Source organism: Melospiza georgiana, chromosome 2 (assembly GCF_028018845.1).
Source record: "Melospiza georgiana isolate bMelGeo1 chromosome 2, bMelGeo1.pri, whole genome shotgun sequence".
Taxonomy (NCBI): domain Eukaryota; kingdom Metazoa; phylum Chordata; class Aves; order Passeriformes; family Passerellidae; genus Melospiza; species Melospiza georgiana.
Window position 1 is genome coordinate 23,063,143 of NC_080431.1, and position 25,031 is coordinate 23,088,173.

The window sequence follows — 25,031 nt, forward strand, 5'->3', positions numbered from 1 at the left end:
AGGCTGCACTGCTCCCCTTACTACAGCATCTTAACCATGTGCTTGTTCAGATGCCAAAGCACCAGGCCTTTACACAGCTCACATTTCACATGGAAATTACCAAGGCTGACTTTTCACAATGCAGTGCAGCAGGAAGTTATGTCCAAACACAGAACACGAGCAAAGAAGATGTCATATCTCATGCGGTATCTCATGTTCTCCAGGGTACAGGCTTTGAGAGGGTACGGTTTTATTTGCTGTTAAATCAACTCACTTCAACCAAACTTTCAAGAAGAGAAGTTCTTAAAGGGAAAAAAAAACCTCAAACACTGAAAAAACCATTTGACAGACATTAAGTTTTAACAGCCACCAGCAAAAACAGTTGAGAAATAAATAAATAAAATAATAATAATAATAATAATAATAATAATAATAATAATAATAATAATAATAATAATAATAATAATAATAATAATAATAATAATAATAATAATAATAATAAAGATTGCCCAGCTGTCACAATGTCGGCATCAATGCAAAAGCCTTTCCAAACTTGTCTTTCATTGTTTAGTTTCTGAAAAAATGGTCAATGGTTTCTGACCAAAAAAAAAAAAAAACAACAAAAAAAACCCAAGCAAACCAACCAACCAAAGAATCCTCTATACTTTCCACTACACTTTTATTTACTAAGAAGTGACAGAGCAAGCTTTAAGTATTTGAGCCTCAGTGAAGTAAGAAGTAAAATTAAGGCTGCCTGCAATTATAGATATAGCTATAACTCATAAGAACTAACAAGAATATCATTGGAAACCTAAGGAATTCAAACACTGGTTTCCATGACTATAAGTTTATTCCCATACTGATCTTGAATTTCCTTCACTTTTAAAACTCTAATAATATTCCACTAGGATTTCAGAATGAAGCTGAAAAGAAAATTAAGAAGGTGCTCCCCTCCACTCCTGGGAGATTCTTATTCCTTTTTATTAGGAACCACTACTCAGACACATAACATGTATCACATTTCCTATGGGCATGGTTAGATACATCAGGGAACCTTTTCTTGTAAAGGCTTTTAAGCAGTCCCCCAACACACATTTCAGAAACCCAAACATTCTTTCAGGAGCCTCCTTCTCCAAGATCTCCTAAGGTCCCCATTCAGCCTTTACTAGGGTCCAACTCTAAGAGAGCTTGATACAGGAACCTGAAAGGACTGGAATGCTCATGAGGTTTTCAATTTCGACCTCAAACTGCTTTTGTATGAAGACTTCATACACAGATTTCACAGCCTCACTACCTTAGAGCATTCAAGCCATAATGCTTTGGCACTTAAAAAAACCCCTCACATTTCCCCAACATAAGAGGCTCAAGGAGATCTGGAAAAGTGCTACTGCACTGCAGAGATGGAGTCACTTCCCTGATTTTCCTTTGTTTCAGAGACATAGCCTAAGCCACCTCTGTTATTCACATACTTTGATTTCAGCCTCTATTTTTGTTGCCAGATATAAAAAGAGTTTTGATATTGCTAAAGCAGCATTTCAATGCATTACATTAGAGCAGGAGTTAGGTGTGTGTACTTCACTTAAACCTAAACAAGCAGTTTTCAAAAACATGGCTGCAGACATTTTTCCACAGAGGTCTGCGCCTAAGGTAGGGCAAAATTCTGCAGTGGGAAAATACAAGTCACATTAATTAAAGGAGAGTGCAGTAATCTTAACATGTACACAGATATCACTATATTTCATATATCAAACAAAATATTTTTTCTTTAGAATTACATTACTAATCAAAAAGAAAGTGCTCATCATTTTCACTACACAGTTTCACTGCCTTTTGCCATTTAAGCAAGATTACAGTAATGTAAATCTTTAAAATAGCATACAGAAACATTTACATACTTTATACTGAAAAAATATTTCCCTTGATGCCCTAGAAGCTACATTAAGAACTCTACTGTTTCCCAAAAGGGTTTCAGTACAGGTTGTCTGCACAAACCAATGAATACCTGTATTACATGGGAGAATCCACTTAAGGACAGATTCCTGAATATTCACTGGGTCACAAGTTAAAAGCTGTCCTAACACAACACTCTGTACAAAGCTGGGATCAAATATTCCCAGACCATCCCAAGTAAGTGTTTGGAGATTTTTAAGATGGACATATGCAACAGAAGAAATTCAGTAACCTAACTCATACAAACAAAGCATCAGATCAGGCCAGTAACACAAATTGATACCCAAAACACAACCTAAGCTGCTCATGTTAAACAAAAATGTTCAACAACAAATAAAGCTACAATTCCAAATCCTGCCTACAAGTATTAAATTTCTTTCAGTGGGAAGAATAAACTAGCTAGGAAATAAAAGAGCTGTCACCTACCACTGCTCAGTCAGATGTACAAAGACATCCAGTAGCTCTGCTATTTATAAGATCCCACACAGTTGCAAGCTATTGAGTCAGAAAAGGGAAAAAAAAATCTTGTGACTGATAGATTCACAGTCCATAGAAAAAAAAAAGCCAAAAACTCTGCTGCGTTCCTCTTGCTGCTACAGCAAGGAAACAGTATTAAAGACTAGGAACACACTTTAAAAACAAACCAACCAACCCCTCAGCTAATACAACACATCTGCCAAAAACACTAAAAATACCTTAAGGTGTTTGGTTTATTTTATCTGAGGGGGTGTTTATTTTTTTTTAAACACGAGAAACAAGCACAGGTTTGGATGGAGTTCTTTTTCTGATGCAATAGCCTGCAACAACCAGAACCTAGAAATTCCCTGGGGAAGCCATCTGGATACCAGAGTTGACCTAAACACAAACTCTGATTTACAGATACTGAAATTAACATTGGTCCTAGTTTGCACATTCTAGGGTTTACTCTAGTCTTTTCCAGGCATGCTTTGCATTTTGGTTTAAAAATCCCCTCATACAGTGAAGTTGACAGTTTCTAATACTTGTTCACAATTAGCAAGATTTATTTTTAAGTTCTGAAGTTCCACCATTTCTTTCAGTCAACAATATTACAGGTGTTTATCAGTGCACCACTCACCAGAACAGAAGCTGTCATGCTCCAAATCAAGATTTAAACCTACAATTCTCAAATAACAAAAAATATCAATGCTCCCTAATAAAGTACATCAGAACAGTTACAAGTACATTTCAACTATTTATCACTTCTCTCTTCCATGGAAGTTAAAAACTTACTTCAAGTACTGACATAGTTAATATATTCATCATCAGGGATTTTCACAGTGTGAACCTGCCATACCTAGGACAGATCCTGTCTGCAACAGAATCTCTGTAACACACAAATGTGGGCATGGAAATCTGAAAGACCTCCTCAGCACTGCCCAGGAAAACAAAGCCAAATGCAGGAAGACAGTACTACAGCTATTGAAATAAGAGTTAATAAGCTTTTATCATTTACTTTGCTCAATGAACTTCTGCATCTAAAATGCATAATTGCCTTTCCTTGCCAAACAAGCTCTTCCAGCTTTCCCTGCTGGTTCTGGTGCAGGAAAGCCTGACCAAGAGCATTTCACAGACTCTAATAACAGACAAGTTCACTACATTAACAAGACCACCAGCAAACATGCATGTTTTCCTCCCATGCTTTCTTAAAGCCACACACAGTTAGGACTTCCAGTACACTTATTACAGTACCTACAATACATATCCCCAGCAGAGGAAAAACTTCATTATAAACAGGCACTGTGCAGCTACACAGGACAGAGATGGAATCCTGACCAGGCAGCAGAGATAAAGGGCAAAGAAAAACTACTAATCCATTCAGGAACAGAAAGAGTGGAGCAATAGATTATACACAGGAGCTGAGCTGCCCTCATTCAAATCAATTTGACTCTACTGAAATTAGGTAAATGAAACTGTGGAAAATAAATGGAAGAATTCAGCTTAAAATGAGACTAAACTACTGGAAATCCAACTTCCAGCTTTGCAAACAAAGTTGACAGGATAACACTGTCCTGCTGAAAGCAAAACTAAAGTGTACACACAGACTAAAAAATTACAAACACTTTTTGATCCATTGCACTGAGCAACACAAATATGATTACTTATGCTTGCCTTCATCTTACAGTAAGCATGCTAACTTAAATCATGCTAAAAATCTCTTAGGATTGGTTTTCAGCTGTCTCTGTTAAGGTGAAGTTGAAACATAAGAGAACAGTGTACAATTAAAACCAGACTGAAACAAAGAAACTAAACTTTCATGTGCAAGGGGCAGAAGAGTCAGCAAGCTGACACAGCAGGAAAGTTGCATCACCGCTGTGAACTCTCTGCCCGCATTCCTGCATAATCAGGAGAATCATTTTTGCTGAGGCAACCTTGGAGAAATTTCATCAGTTGCATTACACCAGCTCTTCTAACCACCTTCAAAAGAATGTCACTGTCATTAAGTAATTTTCTTTGCTTAAGAAAAAATGTCCTTGACCTTCAAAAAGACTGAAGAGAAGCTGAACCATTACATTACATAAACACATTTCTTTCCATGTGTTTGGTTTTGCTTTAGACCAAGTAAAACTAATACCTCTGGACAGATCTTTATCCTTGTTTCCCTAGAGCACCTTATCCATCCTCCACACGTGTGAGCCATAAACCCAGTAATAAGATGCATTTCTAAATACAAGATTATCCAAAAGCAGCAAGTTACCAATGCTGAATGACGTACTTGCAGCTGTTTTCACCTGTAGTATTAAGACTGTTTGAAAGACAGAATGCTAGTTCAAGTTCTTCTAGAGCACCTGGTTTAAACAGTGCCAAAACATAAGCCATTTTGGAAGTACTCATTTAATTGTTCCAAACCCCACATCACCAATTCGTTCTTTAAGTGGGTTATGAAATGAAAAATGCAGGCATCTGCTGGCTCAGCAAGGCTATTCAAAACAAAGCCCTGGCCTTTTTCTCATTTTGGCCTATCAAAGTACATCAACACCACAAGCTTCTTTTTTTTGGTTTTGTTTTTTCCTCCACTGAAAACATTTAACTTATATTTGACTGAGACAGTTTGAAATTCAGGAAAGAAAGAACTGTGCTCCTTTCTCAGCCCAGAAAATGAAGGAGTGCCCACGTGAGTACCAGCTACACAACCCACCAGTGCTGCTTAAAGAATAAAAATAAAATCTCAGCCCCAGAAACAGGGCGCCCTCCTCTTGCCTCTTCCTCACACTAAGGTGTAGGGGAGGGAAGAATTTACTTCCTTGCCCATTCCCAGCCACATTTTCCCCTCTTATCAGCTCAGGCAAGCCAGTGGCCACAAGTCCATGCAGAAAACCCTTTTTGGGCAGCAGATGAAAACACACACCTGGTTTGTACTGTGGGCCCAAAAGCACTGAGGGCACTGCAATGGAAGCAGGAACACCACAGGGCTTCAATGTCCAGCAGCCCAACTGAACTGAGCTCCACTTGGAACTACACCTTGGTGATTTTTCATAGGTGAAGGAAGCTGGTGAAGCCACCTAATTACATGAGAGAGCAAGGAAGTAAAATCTGACTAAAAGGGTAATTGCTTTTCATTCAAGCTCCCAAGACAATGATTCCATTATTAATATTAAAGAGTCATGCCTTCTCTTTCAAGTTTGGCTGGAGAAAAAGAGTAGCACAACTATCAGCTAAGCAAAACCTTCTGAAGAAAAAGATAGAGAACTACACCTTTAACCCAAACAGATTCTAGAAAAATAAGAAGTCTCTTTTATATAACCCAGATTTTAAAAAAGGAGAAAACACCAAACCAAATGAGCAATCAAAAAAAGGAAGAAAAGAAAATCATCAAAGGAAAAATAAAAAAAAGCACAAACCACAACCCCACAACCTAAAATTCCCATTTAAACAAAGATATAGCAAAACTTCAAGATAAAAAGCTTCTCTTCATGGTTCAGTTTAGGTGTTTGTATCTCAAGAGAATAAGATTACTAAAAGCATGGAATATGAAACATTAAGTAAAAAACTAGCATTCTGTCTTCCCTGAACAAGTTCTTTGGGGGTTTTTTTATTGTTTAAGAAAAGTGCAAAGACAACAGGAACTAACACCAAGTTCAGTGTTTCACAACTTCTATATCCCACATATCTCACTGGATAAAATCAAAATATATCACAAAAACACCATTTAAAACAACTTCAGAACTACACTTTACATTGCCCATAATCCTGAAGAGCAAATGATGCTCACCTGCATGAACTGTAATTAAAACCAATACCTCATCTTACAGCATGTACTTAAAGAAACACATTTCAGGCTTTCAGAAGTCTTCAGAGAACTGAAACAACAGGTTCTGCAATTCCCAATGGCTTGCACTGCACTGCTGTCATACTTTTCATGAACAGTAGTTACACATGAGATTTAGATGCCACCATGAAGATAATGAAAAGAATAAAGATTTCCACAAGAAAAGCTGCTTCTTACAATCTCCCTAGTGGTTTTTGGTTTATGCTGCCCTTACTGCAAATATTTCATGATCCTTATAGACTATTTACAATGATGCTTTGCTTTAAAATAAAATCCAACAAGTATATATCGTTTTCTTGTAAATATGAAAAGCTCTAAGTTTGGGGGAAACTGAAATACACATTTGCATAGAACAGGACAACAAATTTCTGTAATGGTGAATTTATTTTGCATTATTTTACTCCATCTTTCAGTACAAAATCTTCCAGATGAGATTGGAAAAACAGGGATTTCAAGGGTTTATCAGCTATTGTCCTTGATGGAGCTGCAGAAACCTTTGCTTGTGGAAATATTTTTGAGAAGTAGATAACTTGCAGTGACACTGGTGTACACAATGTTTCCAAACTCTGTTCTAGCCTTCACAGAACTTCCCCACACAACATTGAGAAGATTGTACTTAACACACTAATAAAAAAGGAACCAAACAGACTGACAAGGAGACAGTACCAGATAAAATACATAGTAAGAGCATTCTGAGTCTTATTTTAGCAGCTGTGTTCACTCTGGGCTGAAGAATCACAGCCAGCACCTGTAATTTCCAAAGCAATAGGCATGAATGATCAGAGTGGAATGCCTGGCAACAGGTCACATTATTAAAGGGCAGAAGAATAAACACAGCTAAACACTACCTACAGGAAGCTAAGAAAAACTATTAAGAGAAAAAGAAGGTGACTTAAAGCTGGGAGAAGAGGACAAACACATGACAAGCTAACACCTTCAAAGGGAAAGATCCATATTCTAGGCAAGCAATAATCTGTAACATAGAGTACATAGCACACTCACTAGGAAGTCTGCAGCAGCAATTTGAGGCTCAGATTCAAAGCAGAGTTCTGTGGTTTATAACAGCCTTTCTTCACAAACATTAAAAAAAATCCTAACTAAATTTCAAAGACAGCAGGATGGAACCTTGACATACCTTCTGCCGTTACACCATATCAAAGAACCAAAGCACAACAGCCCTCCCAAAAGGAGCTAGACTGTACATCAGAGAGCTGCTCTTCAGTTAGAAAAGCTTGAAAACTCAGATCTCTCATATTCTTATTGAAATATTTCCCATGAAACTTCATTTGAAAATGAGTGATCACCACAAACACAAAAATTTTGAAGAGGAAACAATTAAAGCAACTTCCCCATTCAGGTTTAGGAGCTACTTTTACCCAAGACACTCTCCACCTTTAGAAAGCACCTAACACACCACAAAGTCACCACGTATTTGACCATTCTAGATAAGTATGTTCTCATTGGCAGGTGCACAGCAGCAGGAGCCACTAACAGAGCTGCAGAAGTGTGGGATCTCAGCACTTCAAGATGGAGGTGCAGAGTGGCCAAGAACACTTTTGGGGGGCTCGAGAGTCTTGGAATGTTGCCAGAAGTGTCTGATGGCTGGACTTTGATCCTACACAGGAGATGACACCTGTATAAAGACTGGGAGGATTTCACTGGGGTGAATGGTGAAGGGATAAGTTAATTAGAGTGTAAAACACAGGGTTTAGGATTTCTGTACAGGGGGGTCTAAAGAAGTAAGATGGAGGAATTGAAGCGTGTCCTGTCCTTCTTCTTCTTCTTCTTGGCCTCCATCTTCTGTGGTGATGGTGGCACTTTGAGATTAGTTATTACTAGAAGTGCACCAGTTAATAAAGGTAGAAGGTATTGGGGAAAAATGATAAATATTGTACACGTAACTTCGGGTATAAAGATAAGTGACCGCCCCAGGGGCTCTCAGTGTGCCCATGGCTGACTTGCTGTGCAGACCTCTGTCGGGCTGAAAGAAAATCTTTTAGATAAACAATTAATAAACACCGAGACCGAAACAAGATCAGAAGTCTCTCCTCGTGCTTTGAAGCGCCGGGCTGCCCAAGGCCACCCTGGGCCTTTCCAGGCCACCTAAACAGCCGAGAAACCGACACAGAAGGGCTTAACAGAGGTGCTGGCACAGTATAGATTTGTTGTATAGATTTGCAGTGTTTTCATAACAGGCTACAGTCTTGCCTTTCATTCTTTTCCTGCTCATCACAGCTATCATCTCACTCAGGGTCTTTGTAATTACACAAACAGGTGTAAGTACATAGAGACAAAATTCATCCTCAGCCTCATTTCCCCCCACACATCAATGCCTATTGCTATGACCACTACCACACTCAGCAGAAACAGGGCACGAGGAAACTCCACTACAGAAGTCAAATGGGGCTGAGGGGAGAAAAGCAGAGTAAAGATTACTTGTACCTTACATAATCTGTCTCAGTGTGTCAAGCAGAAAATCTCCTTCCTGTCACCACATGGATTCTCAAACAAATATTCACAGCATAAACATAACCACCTGCACCTTCCCACATGCTTCCTCTGCACTACAAGTTGTGCCCATGAGCTGCCACACACTTTGGGAGCTGCAGCCAACAAGGATATAAGGGACTGTACCTGTAACATAACTGTAAAAGGAGGGAATAAACAGTACAGCACTATATGGCACAGAGCTGAAAACACAGCAAGCAAATCCAACTGGAAGCCTTTGATTACACAGGGCCATTCCTCTCTCACTTCACCAGAAATGGAGGGGAGACTGATGGGGGATTTTGGAGCTCCAAATTCAAGCCACAGATGCAAACATGCCGTGCATCTTCTCTCCCAGGGGAACGTGACATTCACAAGGATGTCACCTAGAACCAAGACCCCCAGAAAATGAAAGTCACCTCTGCAGGTAACAGCTGCTCCAAAACACGACTGGCCTTCCAGGTCCATCCTCACTTCCATCCCTCAAAGCCCCTGCTACAAACCACAGCCAGTGTATCCATCCTGTCCTGTCTTCCCAAACACATGCCTGTTTGTACTCTCCCTGCCATAGCCCTGTCACTGCTGGGAGCAATTCCTGAGCAGGGTTCTGCACTGGCAAGACTTGGGACTAAAGCCTGTCAAGGCTTACTTTGGCTGAACTCCTGACCTGCTGCAGCTGTTCCTTCATTTAGCTGTGACAGCAGTTTCTCCCATTAACCAGGTGCCTCTGCCCCATCGGTGCTACTGCTGCTCACCTGGGCATGCTGCAAGCACAGTTTCATACAGCATCAGTGACAAACAGTCACTGCACAGAATGAGAGAATCACAAGGCCACGACAATAATGCAGTGCAGAGAAATGCAGGCCTGGTGTACAGAATGAGAGAATCACAAGGCCACAACAGTAATGCAGTGCAGAGAAATGCAGGCCTGGTGTACAGAATGAGAGAATCACAAGGCCACGACAGTAATGCAGTGCAGAGAAATGCAGGCCTGGTGTGGGAGCAGTGGCCTTGGGAAGGGAACAGACAGGACACAGCAGGCACAGGCACATGTGATAATCAGAGATGGCTTCCACAGAGCCGGCACAGGACGCCCCACAGCTTGAGAGACGCTGGCTAAGAGAAACACAGACCTGAACAAAACTGGCCTTAGGGATAACAGACAAGAAAGAAATAGTATTTAGTACACAGTGCCTTTCTCTTATGTGGATGGACTGTGGAGCTAACCAATGGTGGCAGCTAACCACAGAGCTTCATGGAATAACCAGTGAAGAGCAAAGTCACATTCCCAAGCACATAAAACAATCCCAAGTGGATCCCAGAGCGAGGAAGATGAAACCACAGCCATGAGCAATCACACACAGCCGGTGAAGGACACCTGATGCTGACAGCTCCCTGTATCAGCTCTCACCAGCACCAGGATGAAACCACCGACCTTAGGACTTGGCAACAGGGAGCACAACTACTGTAACTGCACCAGAATGCTTTCTTTTTTGCAACATTAAGATCTGATGTAATATTAATTAGGCTGTCAAGATTTCAACTATTCTAACAAGAAATTCTTGACCTTTTCTTTAAGGTGTGCTTCCATTTTTAGACATTTTGTGTCGACATGCCCACACCAGAGAGGCCTGTGCTCAGTAATTCACAAAGAGAATGAAGAGAGAACGAAGTATCCAGCAGGAACCAAGACTCTCACAGTGCTCCCTGCACACCAGCCACTACCCCTGAAACAGCCCCAAGAAGCAGAGTTTCAGTACCCACAGGCTTTCCCATGCATTTGGCATCTACCAAACTGCGTACAAAGATGGGCACTAGGTCTTCTTCCCTTTAGGGCACAAATGTCCAACCCTTCCCTCTTCTTTCTCAAGTCACACTCAACTCACCTCCTCACCAGAGCTATTCCTGTCAAATACAGCCCGTGAAACAAGATGATAACGATACTAAAAAGCAACACATATGGTATGGCAAAAGGCATCAGGAAAAACAGACAGAAAGGAAAATACCTCACTGAGAAAACACTCATTACCCAGAAAGGACCGGTGAAACTGAAACAGTTTATACCCTACTGTGATACAGAGTAACAGCCTTAAGTAAGCATCAATACATGCTTAAGCAATAAGTTCTTAAAGATGAAATACTATTTTGTGACACAGCTGTCATGGGGAGAACCTCCAGAGGAGAAACACTTAATGTCTCAAAGAAAAAACGTTGTAGTTTCCAGTTCATACACGTTTCAAGACATCAGTTTTCATTTAACTACCTGTCACTATTAAAAACTAAAACCACTCTTTGAACTTATTGTTCCTTTATATTATTACTCTATAGTGACAAGTAAAAATACATTCTCCCCTGCTAGTGTATATATACACAATGTCATTCGATCAGCATTCCATATGGTTAATACAGCTGCCTTCATAGGAAACTCTTCGACACAAAAAAGTTCACAGATGGGGCATTGTCCACGACGATACGAATACAGCGACAGAGGGGACTCTCTTATCAACCAACCACTAAAATGTCCAACATTTTCATTTATTAGGCAAGCGCACGAAACATGTAGATATGAGTGTCACAGCACGATCTATAGCACTAACGCCCAGTGAGAGATAAAAAATAATTAAGAAACGCACATTTGAATCACTTCAGTTGCACTAAGCAGCTATTTTCCAGCTGGAAATCGAGCTGCCTGCCCCTTCAGGGACAAACACCCGCACGGCCAGGCCGAGCCGGGCCTGGCGCGCCCCGCCTGCGACGAGGCCGCGAGCCCCGGCCGGGCCCGGCGCCTGACTCAGCGCCGTGTGGGCCGTGTCACGGCGCCGCGGGCGGCCCGGCGCGGGGGTCCCTGCGGCGAGGCGGAGGAACGGGAGGGGGTTCCCCGGGTCCCTCACCTCTCCTCGCTCCGGTTCTTCTGCTTCTTGCCCATGGCGGCGGCACCGGCGCGCGACCCCTCAGCGCTGACCGCGCGCCGCCCCGCGCGCCGCCCCGCGCATATGGCACCGCCGCGCGCCGCGCACGCGCCCGCCCCGCCCCCAGCCCCGCCCCGCGAGCCTCCGCGCGCCAGCGCCCCCTGGCGGCCGGAGGGGGAACGGGCCCGGCCCCGCTGCTCTCGGGCGCTCCGGACACCGAGCGGCCGCGAGAAACCGGCCTTGTTCGCCTCACTTTGGACGTTGGGCAGCCCCCGGAAAACGTCTGAGTGACGCCCCGAATCTTGTAGCTTCCCTCCTGGTCCTCGGGAGCCGCGGGAAATGTCTAAATGATGCCCCCAGTCTGTAGTTTCCCTCTAGCCCTCCTGCCTTTCCAGGGACCCCAGGACGTCCGGGCAGGATTGTGGCCCGTTTGGCCATGAAACCTGACTGATAGTCAAAATAAACACGTTTGAAAAGTTGTACCTGGAGGCAAATGGGATAGTTCAGCCAAAGTGGGGGAATGAAGAGGCTAAGGGGGAGGTTTTCATGGAGCAGGTCAGCAGTATAGTGACCAAGGAGTCATTTTGGTGCGGGAGATGCCCGGGACACGTCCCCCAGCCCTTCCCGGGGCTCTGCCGGTCCGTCACCCCCAGCACCTCCCCGCCTACCTCGTAGGCGAAGTGTAACCAGTGTACCGTCTCCCCTGAGGTGACTGGCCTTCTACCTAGCAGGGGGGGCTAGGAGGCAGCACTGAGTTTATGGCAGACACCTAATGGAGCTCCCTCCAGGCATTTAAAGCACGGTGATTCCCTCCCCGCTGCAGATTTCCTCAGTGTACAATGCTTTCCCTCCCACTCCCCTCCAAGGAGCCCAGGGAGCAGGTGCTGCGCTCTCTCACAGGAGGGCCCGGGTCCCGCTGCTGCGGGGCAGGAGGAGATGGCCGATGTTCGCAGAGACAGCGAGGAAGCGAGGCAGCAAGCACTGCGTATTGGGGCAGAGGGGCTTCAGGAGCGACCTCACCTTCTTGTGGCCACTTTCCTCCGGAGCAAAGCAGGATGGAGCAGAAATAACAACGCTCACAGGCAGCACAGACATCATTTCATGTATTTATTTAATAGGCTTTGAGAGCTACACGTGTTCTGTTGTTGTCATCACCCTGCCACCGTAACTCCTTTGGTCGACAGAGCAAGGTTCACTGTTCTCTACACCTTTCAGCCTCAAGATCACCACCTCCATATTGCTTCGCTCCCTAACACCCTGACTTCTTACTTCCCTTTGCCTTTATACAGCTGTAGCTCCTTATCAGCCTCTCCCTCCCATGCTGCTGCAGATAAGGCCGAGTTTATCTTCCCACCGCACCTTCCCCGTCTTCGCACTTCAGTACCGGGGAGCCAGATTTCCAAGAAAAAAGAAAGCAGAACACGTGTGTTGCATTTTGGGTTTTTCGGGGGATTGGTGATTTGACGGTTTTTGTTGTTGTTGTTATTGCTGCTGCTGTTTTCTTTTCTAAAAAAAACCCACGCTTTAATGTTCCATTATTTATATGAGCGGATCTTCCAGCGCACTTGCAGAAGAAGCAAAGAGACGGCGAGCCGCGGCTGCCGGCACAGCCCGGTTCTCGGTGAGCCTCCCGGAGCTGCGCAGCCCCCGCAGCGTTACTTACCTCACGCCATCGCTCCGGGGCCCGGCCCCGCCGCTCCCGACCGCCACACGCCCGCCGGGGCCTCACGCCCACCCCCGAGCAGGAATCCCCCACAGAGCAGCGGCGGTCGCTGCCACCGGCGCCTCGGCAGCCACCCGAGCCGCCTACGCGCGGGGAAACTGCCTTTGAGGCAGGGGGCGTGCGCTGCCCCGCCTCTCGCGGCCAAGTCCTGCCCCTCGCAAGCACGGCGGGAGAGGAACCGCAGCGTCCCAGCAGGCGGGTGCTGCTGGCGGGGGCGGGGACACCTCGGGGCGGAGCTGCGGCGGCGCGGAGGGTGGGACCCCCCCAGCCCGCGGCTCCCGCCCGCAGGTGCGGCGTACACACACACGCACACACGCACACGCACATTCGCACGTACGTACGTACCCGGCACGGGGCCCACGCGCGCCAGCTGGGCGCGGGCCCGCGGCCAGTCAGCGCGTCGGGGGCAGTTCCGCGGGTGCGCGCGCGGCCTCCCGCAGGGGCGCGTGCCCGCTTTGGCGGCCAATCAGCGCGTCGGGGAGAGTTCCACGCGCGCGCCGTGCGCCCCGCGCTGACTCTCGCGATAGCGGCGGAGGGGCGCGGCCGGCGCGCGCGAGGAAGCGGAGGGTGAGCGGCGGGTGCCGGGAGCGGGTCGGGGTTGCGGCCGCGGGCGGCGACACCGCCAGCACCGAGCCCGGGGCAGGGCGGGCGGCGCCCCGCCCCTGGAGAGTCCTCCTGAGCCGGGTGCGTGCATTGTCTGTGGCGCTGTGTGTAGCGAGCCCGCGGAGGAAGGCGTGCGGCGCCTGCGCAGTGTCCCCGCCGTGAGCCGCCCCTCTCGTCCGGGACCCCGGCGCCGCTTCCCGGCCAAGCGGCGGAACCGCGTCCCCGCCGGCACCGCCGAGGCTCCCGGCTGCGTGGGAAAAGCCTCTTGGCCCGCGGGTTCCGCGGCTTGGGAGCCGGGATAGCGCTGGGCAGCTCGGCTTGCAGTGGGGGCTGGCGGGGGTCAGTGCTGCTTTTCCTGCTGATTGCTTGGAGGAGCAGCCACCCTTCGCTCCGTGCCTGGAGACCTGCTGGCCTCTGATCGCCGCCGGCAGGGTTCACATTGCCTCTGGAAACATAGGAAAGGGTGGGGGACAGACAGACTTTGTGGGCAGCAGCTTTGGGAGAGGGAGGCAGAGCGAGCGTGGCGGTGACACGCGTGGCCGCGGGCCGGGCACTGCTGCCCTCATCTGCGAGCTTCTCCCGGCCGTGCCTAAAGCGTTTCTCTGGCCTGTGTGGGCACCGTGTTCCCAGAGCCAGTGACGCTGGCAGACCGCCTGCTTTGAAATACAGCCAAGAGTACTCTGGAACGCAGATTCGGCACCTCAGGTCCGTGGTCAGCAGGTTGAGAGTCTCAGTAGGGTGACTGTGCACTGTCACTGTTTCAGGACTGTCAGTCACTGCACTGATAATTTTCTGCACTGTAAGTTTATTGGGGAGAACAGTCGATTGTGTTGTCACAAGTCTTCGTGCACTCTGATTAGTGTTCTGTGTTTTTTGATGTGTTTGGGCAGGGAGAACTTTACAGAAAATTATTTGGCTGTGTTTCTTCACACAGCAATTAGGTAGTGGCTTTTAAATCCTCTTGCTGGCTGCTATAAGTTGCTGTTTGCAGTAGCGATTTTCTGGAACTAATTAAAGCAGTGTATTGGCCTAGAGCATTTGCTGTTGAGCACCTTGTCTTTCTTGTAGCTGAGGAGAGGAGTGTTAATTCAGATTTATATATGTTAATGTGCCTGAGGGGCTTAAAGTAATTGCATTTGAACTACTGGTACAAACTTACATACTGAGTGTTGCTTAGACTTGTTCTGAGGCATCCTTTACCTCCTCCCAGCAGCTTGGAGCTCTCCAACTGAATCATCTTGTTTCAGAATATTTGTTAAAGTAGGCACATCTGGCTCAGGATGGGTGTCCTTTTGGAACTGATGAATTTTTCTTCTTTATATTAACAAGCAGTTTTAGGTTCCTGTGCACTTTCAGTAGCTGCCTTTGGGGCTGAAATAATAGGACTTAATTTATATCTTTGCCATCTGTGTTCATCATGAAAGTATTCTTCAAAATGGGTTGCAATAAAGAAAAGAACTATCTGCTAACTACTCCTGTGTTCAAATAGCAGAGAACTTTGGTTTTTTGTGGTGTGAACTGCAAGCAAAGAGAGATCAGAGTTTAAATTAAGTGTTTGTGTAAATTCCTTGTATGTTAATTCCTTTTATCGCTATTTCCACAGCTCTGAAGAGACCACTTTCCAGCTAAAGATGGCTGCTGATACCTCTGTGGATATCCTGCAAAAAGTTCTGGAGAATGAAATACTTCAGTCAGCCAAGGTTGTGGAAGAACATCTGGATGCTGAACTACAGAAGCTGGACCAAATGGATGAAGATGAATTGGAACGCCTTAAACAGAGGAGGCTTGAGGCCCTAAAAAAGAGCCAGCAGCAGAAACAAGTAATTTCTGTAGTATAGACTCTTGATGTGTAGAGTGTAACAGAATTTTTGGAAATTGTATATGTGAACTAAGTGTTTTGGGGTTGTTTGGTTGGTTTTGTGGATTTTTTCCCTTTCTCTCCCTTCTGTGTTTATTAATTTTAAATTATCCAGGAAAGTAAGTGTCTGTCCGTGTGTGCATGCTTTGTGTTTTTTAACAGAAGGAGAGAAGCACCTCTGTGGTTGTTACAGTAAGGATAGGATAAGGAGTTTCATACAGAGATTTGAGTGTGTCCCTGTTCACTGAATATTGCTATCTAGGAGCATAAGTCCTGTAGCCAACCTAATCATAAGGCTTTAGGCTCTTTCTGAAGTGTCTTCTTCTGAAGCTTCTGGATTTTTACTCACAGCATGTGATATGTGCCCCCTTGTTAAGGTATTTTGTAGAAGGGTGAAATGGCATTTTTCCTTGTTCCTAGGCTGGAATCATTTGTCAGACTCCTTTTGAGCCAATGAAATGTTGGCTTTGTGTGACTGCTCATTTCCTCCTACAGGAAGGAAATACTCCCTTGGGACCTGACACCTCATGTCAAACGAGGTCTTTATGCTCCCTGAGAGCTCTTTTTGAGCAATAGCTTACACCATAATTTTGGTAACATATGGTGTGAGACCTGAATTACAAGTAAGGAAGCTGTAGGTTTCTCAGCTTATTCCATCTGAGCTAACCTAAACAAGAAATTGATTGTGGTGGGGGAGAAGTGGCTTGGCTGAAAGGAGATGCCTGGCTGTGATGGAGTCCTTAAAAGCTGGTGCCAGACTTTGAAATGGGAATGCAGTGAAATGTCATGGCATGGCTGGGGTGCTGCAGGACAGGCAGCACCAGCAGCTTTGGTTCTGTAAACACAGAAGTAGAGAAAGTGGCACACTATTCACTTGTCTTCAGAAGTTCAGTTTATATTTGAGTCTAGCATTCTCCTTTTTCAGAAGTCATGACACTTAGATGTCCTTGGATGTGAACATGTAAAAACTTCTTCATGTGTTTGAGCTTAAGTCGCTGTTCTCACACACTTTCAAGTGCAAATGTGGAGTAGGATACTGCTCAGTAAAAGGAGTGTGCTGTCACACTATTCCACAATAAATCTGTGGAGAGAGGAATTAATGCATAATCACTGTTGAGGGATAACTGAGTTCTTGATTTGCATCATGGTGACTTCTTCATATGCTCATACTTCCATGAATTTTTAATGTATACAGTATTCAGGAGAGTCTTTGTTCTATCCTAATTTAGCTTACAGGATACCTTTGGTTTGCTTGGAAACCTTTTTTTTCTGTCACCTTCCTAAGACAAAACTGCAAGATTAAGAACAGTGATTTATCTAAATTTTTTCCCCCACTGGAAAGTTAAAGTTTTTGTCACTTTTTGTCATACTGCACTACTAATCATGTAGATTAGTCTGTACTTGTTTAAATACACTGCAATTACCTTTTAGTAATGTAGAGGTTGTGAGGTTTTTCCTTTAAGTGTGTTTGTTGAAAATGTGGAAGATTAGCTCTTTGGAAACTGTGTTTGCACACTTAATCAGACAGTTTTTGAAGTTACCTCTAAATTTTAGCTTGTGACATTCTGTTTCTCTATCAGTGTTATGACTGATGGTGCACATGTGTTTTCTGCATGATTTTCTGTGAGCCTGATTCATGTTAAGATCCCTTCAGTGTATATTTGATAGGTAAACATCATTTATTGCAGATGAGTTAGTAGGCTTTTTCTCTCACAGATTTTTTTCATAGAGTAAAAAAAATTAAAAATGTATTTAATTCATGTAATTACTTGACTAAGTTTAGACGAGTTCTTTGAGTGTACATAAAAATTTTCAAATGCCAAGAGTTTTTGTTGTATTCTTTGAACTACTCTTGTCTTACTAAGAGGCTGCATTGCAGAATTTTATGTAGCTCTGTACAAGATTTGTGTTTACAAGTAAGTAAGGTGGCCTTATCTGTGTATTTTTAAAATAAAACTAAAGGGGAGGAAGTAATTTGTTTCTCCACTACTGTATGAAATGGGTTTTCCCTGCAGGCCCCCTCTTCCATTTTCTAAAAGCTGTAGAGTTTGCACAACAGATAGACTAACAACCTCCATACTAATTATTTGCTTTTATGTTTTTCAAGGAGTGGCTTTCAAAAGGACATGGAGAATACAGAGAAATCCCAAGTGAGAGAGACTTTTTCCAAGAAGTCAAAGAAAGTAAAAATGTGGTTTGCCATTTCTATAGAGATACAACATTCAGGTATAGTAAATAAGCTGTGCTGAAGAAACTTTTGTTTAAAGATGTCTACAAAAACAGATGTGTTTTTTGTTCTTTCAAATCCCACTCATGAACAAGCATTTTTAGAAGTATTCACTTTGCTTCATTATAAATCTCAGTCACTTTTCAAGACATTTGATTTTTTAAATGTATTTTTCCACTACAGTTAATCTGAACATGATTGGATAACAATTCATATTCTGCTACATAGTTGATTAGAACATAGATGTTTAACCTCTTTGACAGTATTTGAGAGACTGCTGTGTTTCATTATTGATTTAGTTTGAGGCAGTTGGGTCTGTAAATGTAGAGCATACAAGAGCAGCCTTTCAAAAAGATGGCTTTGGTTAGTCCAGATCTGGGTGGTTCTGGCAAACAGGAAAAAATGCCCTAAATCTTGTCTAGGCATCTTGAGAATTTGACCTTTTACTTTGAAAGGATCAGTTGCAGCTGCTTTCCCTTTGTGCCTGTGCCTTTGTGATTCTGTCACTTTTTTTAGAGTGTGAGACACCAAGATCTGAGAATATGTGGTGACTCAGAATAGGAACCCAAACTAAGATGTCCCACTTCCTTGGAAGAATTTTGGAAGTTCTGGGTTGTAGGCTGTTCCTCACTGGGTCTCTCAATGTGTTCTGTTAAAATGCAGTAGCAAAGTAGAGTAGTTTATTGAAGGAGGAGCCAGTTGTCCTGGTTTTGGTTCTTTGGGGTTTTTTTTTTTCCCCAAAGGTGTTATGTTCTCCCTAGCGTATAGAATATAAACTGAAACAGCCTCCATGTGAGAAATTGCAAGAGGTCAAGGCTGGATTTTGCAGTGAGGTATCCGTGTCCTACATTTCATAAGTCTTTAAAGCAGTTGTATTTGGCTAGCTTTTACTCAAGAGAGTGAAAGGCTGTCACTGCAGATGAAGCAGCTTATGACAGGTTTGGGTTCTTGTTTCTTGAATCAGCAAAGTCTGTAGGCTCAGACAGGAGAAGGAACTTCTGAGAAAGTGCTTTGTAAAGTGTGCCATGCTGACAAACAGGTTGAAGCTCATGTGTTTGGTTTACCAGCCACCTTATCAAGTTGCTTTCATCTTTGTCCAGTCCAGCTTTTTTGATCTGTTCAGCTCTCCTCTCAAGTTTAAGGACAGTCACATCACAGAGTTCATGCAGCTAAACCAAACTGCTTAGAGAAGGCAATCCAGAAAGCTGAGATTGCAGGTGATGAGTCCATGCATCTCTGTGGTCTGACAAGTATTTTGGGCAGTTCACATCACTGCCCCATGGCTGAGAAACAGTAGTTGTATGCTCACTCCTATTCCATGGCAACAGAAGCCAAGTATTTTTGCCTTTAGCACTAATGTGCAAAGCAGTCCATGCAAATCACTTTTTTTTTACTTACACTGGGTTACTGCATCTCAGCTGTGAAGGTAGTGACTGCAAAAATCCAGAACACTGTAACACATTTCTCTGAGGAAATCTTCTATAGAGAAATGTTTCCAGTTGACAGGCAGTGAAGCTTGAACTGGAAGAACAGAAAGAAATGTCACCAGTAAGTGCAGGCCTCCAGAAATGAGGGCGAGGCTTCCAGGTGTACGGAAGGTAATTAGGAAGAAATTAGAGAAAGGGATGGTATAATTATACAGTAGAGGTGCTCCAAGCTGTTCCACTATTAGTCATTAAATCCAGCTACCTCTGAAACATAGTTTGTCTTGAAACTAAATTCTCTATTACAGAGGTAATGCTAAGTATTAACATGATAGAGCTAGTTCTTTACTGCTCCTTTTAAACTTCCTCTCAAATGCATATTCGTCAGCTTATTCATTCTAACACTTTATATATTTTGGGTTAATTTTTCCACAGGTGCCAAATAATGGACAAACACTTGACTGTATTGGCAAAAAAGCACATTGAGACAAAATTCTTGAAATTAAATGCTGAAAAATCTCCTTTCTTGTGCGAGAGACTGCGCATCAAAGTAATTCCCACTCTAGCACTAATAAAAGATGGGAAAACACAGGACTACGTCGTGGGCTTTACTGACCTCGGTAACACTGATGACTTCACTACAGAAACCTTAGAATGGAGATTAGGCTGTGCAGATATAATTAATTACAGGTAATTAAGTGTTTTGTGATTCTTTTGTTTTCAGATTAAGTACAAAGAGAATGAACTTGCAGACAGGAGAATCTGAAAGGTTGTAACTTCATTATGTTGTATGCTAAAAAGACATTTAAGAGTTTAATCTAGTTACTTAATCTTTGTGCTCCATCAAGGGAAAGAAGATAATACCTTGCCAAAGAGATTGAGATGTTGTAATGAGTGTTGAGTTGTCCTTTTTGTAGAGTAATAAAAATAAACCCAGTTCTTTTCATGAGGTGTATGGAGTAGCAGTGATGCTCTGATGTGGCTTCAGTGTCATGCATCTAATGTAACCCTATAGCATCTATAGATGCTTCATGTCACTGTTGCAATGCAGTGAAGTCTGAGCATTTTTCATCCACTTTAGAGAAAGTCATCCTTAAACTGCATCTAAGTCAGTATTACATACATGAATATACTTTTTTCTTCAACAAACTACTGAAAATGGAAAATAATTCAAATAAGTGTAAATAAACTGAGTAACAGTACAATATAATCATCATAAGTACCTTGTTAAAGACTACAGAACAAAAGGCAGTAAAAAATATCTGTCACCACAATAGCCTAACTTTACCAGAGAATTATTTACCAAAATTCTGCTTTCCTTTCCAATTTGATTCAAATGTCATCTCTTGTTTTAGGTTAATTTTGCTCTATTGTTTTGAATGTATTTAGTGCACTTTAAATTTTAAATATCATTACCTGACTTTATTTAAATGTCTAATGAGGTAAATTTTTGGCAAGAAGTATTGTATCTTAAAGCCAAAGAAACTACTAGTCAATTTGACTTGGTAGCTGTTGAACTTCGGGTGAAATGACTGAAACTTACAATTTTAAAACAACTGGTATTTCCCAGTCCAGTGAAAAGCAAATATGCAAAGACAGCTTGGATGCAACAGCCTTTTATGGGAAAAATCCTTCACTGGAGTTATATCAAGCACTGCTGAATTTGCTAAATGTTGATACATTGGCTTATGGCATAATGTTATTTCTACTTGACTCAACTAGTACTGTGAATTTGTTCTTAGCTCCTTGTGGAGTGGGGGAATTTTGTTCTTCGTTCCTTTTGGCAGACCCTGGCTTTGCAATGCAAGCCACATTTCCAAACTGTTCTGAAACAGTTCCCACTTCCCTCTCTCTGGAGTTCCTGAAAAGGGCATAGGCCTCCTGAGAGCTTAGAAATAGTTCTTTTCCTTCAACCTGTGGGATAGCAGATGGTAAAAGGGTATACTTTGTTTAGGGGAAAAACTGTTCAGGTCAAATTATTTGCCCAAAATCAGGATTCAAGTGGTATGTTAACATATGTGATTAAGTTGCAATCTGTGGGCTGTATATTTAGGATTAATATCAGCAAAAGAGTATTACCATTTTGTAAAGAACTACAAATTTCTGAAGATCCGTTTATAGCTAATCACAGAAGGTTGCAACTATTGTAATTGCTCGCTCGCTCACTCACTCACTTGGATGCAAACCCCTCACAGGTCATGTGAGCAAAAGCAGGGCACACCCATTTCTGAGCAGCCAGAGGGGATTCCCCTCCTTGCACAACCCTGCTGGAAGAGAAGTAGGTGCTCCAGTTTCATGTGAAACCTGCTGCTTCCAGCAGGGAGCACAGGCCCATTCCCATGGATGCACATGCTGCTGAGAGAGCCCCTGCAGGACCGTGGGGGCACTCTGAGGTGTGAGTTCCTGCAGGGAAGAGATAGCAGGGATAGCACAAGGTGCCTTCTGGCAAACCCCAGTTCTGACTCTAGAGTCCTTGTTAGCAACATTTTAGCTTCTTTTGTGCTGATGCTTCCTCACCTGTTTTGAAAAGTCTCTCTGTAATTCCCTACTTAGAGTTTACTCTGACAGACTCGTCTTTAGCATGATCAGTTTGCAGGAAAAGCCTTTTCATTTTACAGCTCCACTTACAGGTGCTGTTTACTTTCACATGCCTGTCTTAACTCCAGTTATCCAGGCCATCTTCACCAGGATGTGCTATGCTAGCAACACCACAGTGCTGCTTAGGGTACAAGTAGGCATTGTGTTCTGTTAGACTGTGGTTTTCTGTAGAAACAGGTCATGAGACATGATGCTTACTGTCTGGATGAATATGGCTTTAATCAACTTGTCTTACCCTTTTTCTGTAGTGGAAACTTGATGGATCCACCTTTTCAAAGTCAAAAGAAATATGGAACAAGCTTTACAAAGCTGGACAAGAAGACCATCAGAGGAAAGATATATGATTCAGATTCTGATGACGACTAGAAGAGCCGCTAAATATATTTGTAAATCATCTTTTGTTTATGCGTGGTATATTTCTAAGAATGATTTTTATAAAGCTTACTGCTTTTCATTACATCTGCACATAATTCTCATTTTTCTATACAGTTTTATACAACTGAGTCACAGCAGGAAAAAGCTTAAGTATTTTTTTTCCTCTTTTGGAAGTCATTTGTAATTTGAAAATCTTAGTCCTTCTAACTAAATGATGTGGCAAGTGATGAACTTAAGCCCTTTGTCTTAAGTATAAGTTTATGAAATGTTTTGAAGTAACCTAGAAACTACTGTATGAAGTCAGACCAAAGGTCCCTCTGGCCCAGGATCTGGTCTCAGTGGCTAAAAGGAGATGCACAAGGAAGAATGCAAACAGGGTGACCAGATAGCAATGCTTCCCCACAGTCTAGTTTAAGTAATCTGTGGCTTGGGGAACACCATATCTGAGAGTGTTTGCTGCTTAAAATAATAGAAGAAAAATCTCTTTAAATCCTCATAGTATCCAGGCATCCACATGATGTGGCAAGGAGGTCACAGTTTAACTGTGCTGTGTGAGGAACTACTTCCTATTGTTTTCATTGAATCTAACAAGGTTTTTTTTTCTGTTTTTCATTATTAAAGGAGGTAACATTCACTTCTAAAAAAGATTGTTCTTTATAAGTTCCTCTTCCAGTTGTCTTTTTATATTTATTATTACTTACATTATCAGTAAAGCATCACAAAATTATTAGTAAAGAAATTGTGCATTTTAACAAATAATTGCTTTTCTTATGGTGCCATATCATGCCATTGAATAAATTAACTGCATTGCACTGTAAGTTGTAAAAACAGTCATAACTTCTGTGAATTCTGAAATAGATGGCCAAGAGAAATGCCCTTTTACCATCTACGAATGCTGCATGTCAGAGCTGATCCAGCAGGCAATAGCACATAGCAACAAGCATATTGAAAAGAGCCTTGTTCATGGGTTTGTATCACTCTGTGGTTGTGAATGTGTGGATTTTATAGCAGATGCTTTGTACAAGGGAGTAGAATAGAGAAAAGTATTTGGGAGAAACCTTGATCGTTAAGCTTAGATATAGTGCCGCATACTGTGTACTGTTCTTCAGTGATGGACAGAATTTTTGAGATCTTCCTTGGACACAATGTAAAATTCCTGGCTAGGTGAACCATTGATGGGGTTTTTTTTCATTTTCAGAAAAATTGTTTGCTTTGTGCTGAAGGATCCTTTTGAGGTGGTACTTTGAATCTAGTTGGTCCAAATAGCAGTGAAATGGGTCTAGCCAATCTTGCTGCCTTGTAGTAGAGAACACTTGTGATTGGGCCAGCCCAGCAATATATCTCTTTAAGTTTAAAAAATTATATTTTATTTCTGTTCATGTACATTGAAATAAAATTATTTTAATTCTAATGTTGACTGCTGTGTCCTTTCTAAGAAGATCTAGGTGCTGTGGAATAATTTCTTTATTAATAAAGTCAATCAGAAAGTTTGTTTGAGCCCTTTCTGGATTTCTAACAGGTGATATACAGTTCTGTCCTACCATACAGGATCACTTGAGAACACAATCAACTTAAGATGTGCACAGCTGCCCATTGATCTAGGAGAAGCATAAAGGAGACTTGCTTCACACTGATCACTTTTTTAATCCACAATGCTTTAGAAAGTGCCCCTTTTTTTCCCCCGCATCCAGTTGCATGAAATTCAGGAAACCAATGTTCCAGCAGTATTTTTACAAGTGTCTTAGCAGGAGTCATCACTGAGCCCTAATTGTGTTGAATAAGCTGTGGAAATATAAAATCACCTCTGATGCAGCTGTGTGCTGTGTGGAAACGTGTGGGCTTGTCAGGATTCCAGCACGGTGCGTTGGTGGAGGTTACTCAGTTCCACACGTGAAAAGCCTCATTACAAACTCAGTGCAAATCCTACTTGGAGTCTCTGCTTTCATGTCACTTTAAGCTGATGATTTTTTTTTTCTAGGTTAATCTTCCTGGGACCTCTTCCTTCATCAGGCTTGTAACATGACCACACATACTCTAGTGCTGATACAAGGAATTTGCAGGAATGTGTGGCTTGGGTAGAATCAGGCTCAGGGAATGGGCTGGGTTGCAGGGGTCTCTAGAGATCATCTAGTTCCAACCCCCCTGCCACGGACATGGGTAGCAAGGGAAGTTGAGACTGTTCGTACTGTAAGTTTAGATTTATTTTGAAAATAGTAATCTCACAGATTCTCTCTTCAAGTCTTTACTTCCATGGAAACTTTTCTTGTTTCTGTATATTTTGTCTTGAATGAACATTGAAACTTTTACTGAACAGTCGTCTTGGTTACACTTCCATCCTGCATATTACTTTGAGATTAACAAACCCAAACATTTTATTTTTTGCTGAAACCCAAAAGTTATTTAAGAAATGGGAAATTCATCTCGTTTGAGTAGTGAGGAACAAATTACTCTTCTGTGGTAGAGTTTAATGATTTTGCCATGCAGGTTAAATTAATGAATTGCCCATGATATAAGACCTGGGACAGCAAGCTACAAGTGTCACAATACAGAGAACACCAGCTCAAATAAATGTCAGCTGTACAGACTTGAAAAGCAGAAAGATAACTTTGT

General features: G+C 42.8%; 2 protein-coding genes across 2 annotated transcripts in view; one reads left to right on the top strand and one right to left on the bottom strand.

Moving 5' to 3' along the window:
• EIF5B (eukaryotic translation initiation factor 5B) overlaps nt 1-11,681 on the bottom strand; it is a 36,634-nt gene extending 24,953 nt beyond the window's left edge. The window contains exon 1 of the mRNA XM_058045432.1: nt 11,596-11,681. Within this exon, the coding sequence (XP_057901415.1) occupies nt 11,596-11,630 (35 nt within the window). The 5' untranslated portion in view covers nt 11,631-11,681. The remainder of the gene's footprint in view (nt 1-11,595) is intronic.
• Nucleotides 11,682-13,810: 2,129 nt separating this feature from the next.
• Nucleotides 13,811-22,503, top strand: TXNDC9 (thioredoxin domain containing 9). The gene is made up of 5 exons (XM_058019036.1): nt 13,811-13,903; nt 15,543-15,759; nt 17,905-18,023; nt 19,884-20,138; nt 22,295-22,503. The coding sequence occupies exons 2-5, from the start codon at nt 15,571-15,573 to the stop codon at nt 22,410-22,412; spliced, it is 681 nt and encodes a 226-aa protein (XP_057875019.1). The 5' UTR covers nt 13,811-13,903; nt 15,543-15,570; the 3' UTR covers nt 22,413-22,503.
• Nucleotides 22,504-25,031: the final 2,528 nt, after the last annotated feature.